The 5,513-nt window shown below is 46.3% G+C and overlaps 1 protein-coding gene across 1 annotated transcript in view; it reads right to left on the bottom strand.

The window, feature by feature from the left end:
• SLC2A13 (solute carrier family 2 member 13) overlaps window positions 1-3,440 on the bottom strand; it is a 441,864-nt gene extending 438,424 nt beyond the window's left edge. The window contains exon 1 of the mRNA XM_007471477.1: window positions 2,609-3,440. Coding sequence (XP_007471539.1) covers window positions 2,609-3,158 — 550 coding nt within the window. The 5' untranslated portion in view covers window positions 3,159-3,440. The remainder of the gene's footprint in view (window positions 1-2,608) is intronic.
• Between the last annotated feature and the right edge of the window lie 2,073 nt (window positions 3,441-5,513).

The following is a 5,513-nucleotide window of genomic DNA, read 5'->3' as shown; positions in this document are numbered from 1 at the left end:
TATATATATATATACACACACACACCAGAAGACACATTTTGTTATTCTTCAACATTTACTAAATATCAAAAGAACAACAACAAAAAACTCCTGACCACACATAAAATTTAACTACTTAAAACAGCATGAAATAAACTCAGATTTAGTGTACTAAACAAGCAAAACTGATTTTGTATCCCTAAAACAATGCTCATGTTAGGACCCATTTCCTTGTAGCTAAAAATATTTGTGACTTCTTTTTTGAACGGTTAGTAATCTTTGTGAGTTTTAAGGGTTTTATGTGTACAATTACATGCATCACATAGATCCTAATTTGAAAGGTGGTGATGTTTAATATGGCTTATTTGAAAACCTGTTTATGACCTTAAAACATTCTTCACTTTATAAGTGAGGAGGGCTTTTTACGAAACTTTGTATCAGGGCTTCCAGTCTAAGGGGTGCTCCCCCTGGAATGAGACAGGCCACTAGTTAAAAAAATTTAACTAATTTTTTATCAGGACCATGTCTCAACTGGCTGCACTATCAGGCAAGCAGCCCAGATGCCACAGACACAGATGCAGTTCTTGCACACCAACCTTTCCAATCTAACCTCCGGCTTCATCCTCTTGGCTGCATCCACCTGGTTCCCCATGTATGGCCTATGGTTTCCTTTCTTTACTCATTCCCTGGCTTAGAAGGTCCTTTCCTTACTTCTACTGTCAAAATACTACTCATCAACATACCATTTCCATCTGGAAGAGTTTAGGCTTTCCTCTGTTGGGGGTAATGGTACCCTCTTTTAATTCATCAGCCCTCCCTGTGATCCTTTCTTATGGAGATTAGAAAGTTCTACCTTGCTTTAGTCCTGCCCTGACACTCTTACTGAAATATAAATGCTCCTCACTGTTCTGCTCACAACATCTGGAAAGGGCCCTTACACACAACAGCGGGTTAATTTTCCTATCAGATAAAAGAGTAAACATAATACCCAAATATCCAATACTTGCCATAGCTAAACACTAGGAAACTTCATGTAGAGATCTCTGCAAAACAGTATTGAATTCCAAAATCACAAATAAGATTCAGTCTTACTGAACAAATCTTGCTACCTAAAATTACATTATTTCAATGTCCGAAGAAACAAAAAAGGTAGTCTGATATCCCAGGCAGAGAATTCTGAGAAAATAATCCTGAAGGCACAGGTAGTTCCTGTACAGAGAGGTTTCATTTCAGCTGTACTTTTTGGTCATTTTGGACTTTAATGCACCAACTCAACATTTTACTGAGAGGCTTGTCCTGCTTCCCAATTAACAGGGCAATACACAAACAAAAAGGAAGTCAGTAATAACCGATTTTGGATATAAAAGTGCAGTGAGTTAGGTTTTAGGCCCATGGTTCCTACATGTGGAGCTGCATAAATGGGGCTCTCTCCCCCATAGAGCCTACAGAGAAGAGGCAAAAAGCATAAAGGTCAAACAAGTGGTGAATGGACAGATCATCAGGAGCCCAAGATCTAAAGGGCTCTTTCATCAATCCCTAGCCATAGGGAAGAAATACTTCAACAATACTTCCTTTCCTAAAGGAAACAAAAAAACTGAATTATGAAAGGCAACATTAAAAAAGCATCAGTGGTGCATCTTAGAAAAATTATTAGCGAGATTTAAGTCTCAACCCCCTACTTTGTTTCAAAAGTGTTTTCTCATAATACTAAGCACATTCCAAATAGCTTCCATCTGCCAAGAACTTACCAACTGCACCTCCCCTGCTCAGCAAACAGGGTGAAAAATCAATGCCAAGGGAACCTACATCCCTTCATTTTGGAAGTAAATTGCAAACATCTACCTTGCTAGGCATTTATCCACAGGGCAAGTAGTTCCTAAATGAATTTAGGAAGTGAACATGACCCAAGGGAAAGCAGGAGAGGCAAAACAAAGAGGAGAATGGGTGAATATAGATTTAAAGGAAAAAGTCAGAGAAACAAAAAAGGCAAGAATTCATTTGGGAAGAAAATGAAAAGCAAAGGGCAATACAAAAAGTAACAGCAAAAGAGAAGAAAAAATAATACTCCACCCTAAAGATAAATGACTAGAAAAGGAAAGTGAGGAGTAGCAAAAAATAGAGTCCAGATGATTTGATTAACTTTAAAAATTCTCTTACTGTGACTTTTAAGACTGATTGGGTTCGGAGTTTGGAATCCTAGGAAAGGAAACGGTCTAGCAATGGAGAAACAAGGTGAGACAATGCTGAAAAGTAAAGAGACCCTCCTTCCTAAGCTCTAGATAGGCATCAGGTAGGGCTGGATCAAGGACAACGCTGGTGATACGCGGGGCTCCCGGAAGGGCTGAGAGAGACAACAATCACGCTGATTCACTTGTCTGTGGGAAATCGAAGATTCCTCGTGGGCTCCGGAGAGACTACAGCGAACCCCCACCCCCACCCTAGGGGGAGCCTGCGAGGCCGGACTAACAAACAGATGGGCCCTCGGAGCAGGAGCAAGAGAGGCGAAGTATTCTCGGGAGCCGGCCAGACCCGACGGGGACCCCGAAGGGGCAAAAGGAACGCAGCGACCAGGGTCAAGGGCGGTGTCGCCAGGGGCCCCCCGCACGCCCTTCGCCAAGCCGGTACTCACCGATGCCGAGCCCTACAACCAGGCGGCCGGCGAGCAGCGTCTCCTTGTTGTTCGCCGCAGCCAGCACCGTGGAGCCGGCGGTGAAGAGGGCACTGGCCAGCAGGATGGCGGCGCGGCGGCCGAAGACGCCGTTGAGGGCCCCGCCAGCCAGCGCCGAGACTGCGGCCGCCCCCACCGTGCTGGACACGAGCAGCTCCTGCCACAGCGCGTCCAGGCTGAGCTGCCGCTTGAGCAGCAGCATGGCCCCCGACACCACCCCGGTGTCATAGCCGAACAGGAAGCCGCCCAGCGCGGAGAAGACTGCCACCACGTACACGAAGGCGGGGGTCTCATCCTGCTGGAACTGCCTCCGCGCCGCGCGCTCCAGGTCCCCGACGCCGCCGCCGCCCGAGCCCTGCAGGCTGGCGCTGGACTCGGCGGCCGCCAGGAGGCTGCGCTCCCCAGCCGTGCTCGCCGCGTCCGGCTCCTGCTGCTTCCTGCGCCGCTCGCCCATGAGGCTGCTCAGGCTCCGCAGCGTGTACTCCACATTCTCGCTTGCCTTGCGGGACATAGGGCAGGGGCCCGGGGCTGCCCGGGGGGACGAGGCTCCGCGGGCCGGCGGTCTCGGAGGGCTAGACAGCCCGAGCGGGCACAAGGAACCGCTGCCGCCGCCTTCCTCCTCCCGGCTCCCGCTCCGACTGCCACGGCAGCAGCAGCAGCCGCCGCCGCGGCCGCTCCGGGGAGAAAGTTGCTGCCCGCCGAGCCCCGGCGCTGCGGAGTTGGAGCCTGGCGGGTCTCACTCGAGACTCACGCCCCGCGCCTGCCGAGCTGGCGCTGCAGAGCTAGCGGGAGGTGGGGCCGCGGGTCACGTGCAGCCCCAGCCGGCAGGGCCTGGCCGGAGACGCTCCGCCCCCTCCCCGGGCGGGGCCAACCTGAGCCCGCCCCGATCCCTAAAACCCACCCCCAGGTCGATCGCGACCTCTGACCTAGGCTCCTTCTTACGTGGCTCTCGCATCCTTACAGCTTTAAGCCCCCTAGTTTGGGGGCCGCAACTGGGTAGCAAGCCAATGTTTGAATGCCGGGTACTAGGCTTTCAGACCCGGAGAAACCGCCTACGATGATTGCACGGTTTGGAAAGGCAAGGAGAGAACCACTTATAAAAGCCTGAGGATGGTCAAGGCTGGAAAGGGCCTAGGAAAAAATATCCTGTTATGGCATATAGCAAGTGCCCTTCCTTACTTTTATAATATTGTGACAAAAATGGGTCTGTTCTGGAGCAATTAAGTTTCTTATCGCCAGTCCTTCCTCAACTTATGCTTATTTTAAAGGCACAGTACATCTTATTTCTTTGAGGACAGAGATAATGAATCTCCCCAGGTGAATCCCAAACTTCCTTCCATGGATCCCTGATATGTAAAAGAAAATTCACATTTATACATTACACATTACAAAGTAAACCCAATATTTGATGTGATTTAAGGTTTAAGAGGAAATCTCCACCTAACTCCCCCAACATACTCAATAAAAGGAAGGATGTCTTCTCCCCTGAGAAGTCTGCACTGTTGCCTTCCATTTGCAGGGGCAATTTTAACTGCTTCATTTGCTTGAAACAAAGCAAAGATGACATTACTTGCCCCCAGTTTTTTAAACTGTTGAGTTAATTGCCGGTTGTTAGTTTTCTTCCTCACTTTGAAGTCAGTAGTAAATCATTTTATACAGCTCCACTTTAGAAAAGAAACTTTGTCCCTCCGATTTGCTTTCATTCTTCAGGCTCAGGGCAGGAGGTAAAGCATCATATAATTTTGTTCCTTATCATTTCAGTGCTCTTTTATTTTCCTTATTTGAGCAAAAGTCTTAGTCTGAGGCCTATTTTTTCATGCAGCCTAAAACTTGTTCTTGTTAAAGAAAAGGATTTTGTCATTTCGTTTTCAATAAAAATTTATACTATAATTTGTCAAAATTGCTTTCCTTTGGATTATCAGTCAAGATTATCTCCATAATATAACACTTTCCTTAACAGCAACAAGGAAAAATGAACTAATGGGCTTAGAGGGCTTAACTGTTTAAACTTATTGTGTGGCTTTAAAGTAAGGTTCTCTTATAATTCCCAGGGATCAATTAAACAGAGAGAGCTTTTAGCTCTGGAGCAATGAACTCTAATATTCAGTCTACAGAAAAAGATTCAGGTAAGAGAGCACCCTTTTCCAAGCCTGCTGTAATAAAACCGCGCCACCTGGTGGTGAGCCGGTTCATCGCTTTTAAAGAGCAGGACTCTTCTACCAGATGAGAATCAGCTGGTACTGTTGACAGTTCCCTCTTGCTGAGATGAAACAAACTTCCTTTTACTCCTGGCATGAACACCTTGGCTCCTGAGCATCCCTTGCTGGAAATTCAGCTTTTATGTCACAGAACACTAAACTACTTAAAATGGTTCCACTCCAAATCATCAGGGCACCTAAATACCTACAATCAGGTTACATCTGAAAAGAAATGTGACATGAAAAATCGGGATCAGAGAATTCAACAGAGTTCTTTCCAGCCCTTGGAGGGAGCCAAGTTCATTTTAACACTACAGCGTGAGTCCAAAGTATAGTTCTCTGAAGCCTGCCCCAACCACAGATTATGATGAAATGGAAAGCTAAGGATCAAAAGACATGAGTCCTGTCAGTATCACTGTTTTACTGTACAACTTTTGACAACCACTAAATTAGTCTGTTCCTTGTTTTCTTATTTGCAGAGCAGATATTGGTACAGCAATGACTCATTTACTAGAAATGAAAAATAATTTTAAAATATACCTAGTTGCTATTGCACAGTAAATAATAATTCTAAGCATCATTATTGGCTTGCAAGGTGAATTTGAAAACCCAAGTTTTAAGTACATTTGCTTTACAACCTCCAGGAAGAGGGAAAGAAGTGAGAGAGT

This window comes from Lipotes vexillifer, unplaced genomic scaffold (assembly GCF_000442215.2).
Source record: "Lipotes vexillifer unplaced genomic scaffold, Lipotes_vexillifer_v1.1 scaffold817, whole genome shotgun sequence".
NCBI lineage: Eukaryota > Metazoa > Chordata > Mammalia > Artiodactyla > Lipotidae > Lipotes > Lipotes vexillifer.
This window is presented reverse-complemented; position numbering and strand designations above follow the sequence as displayed.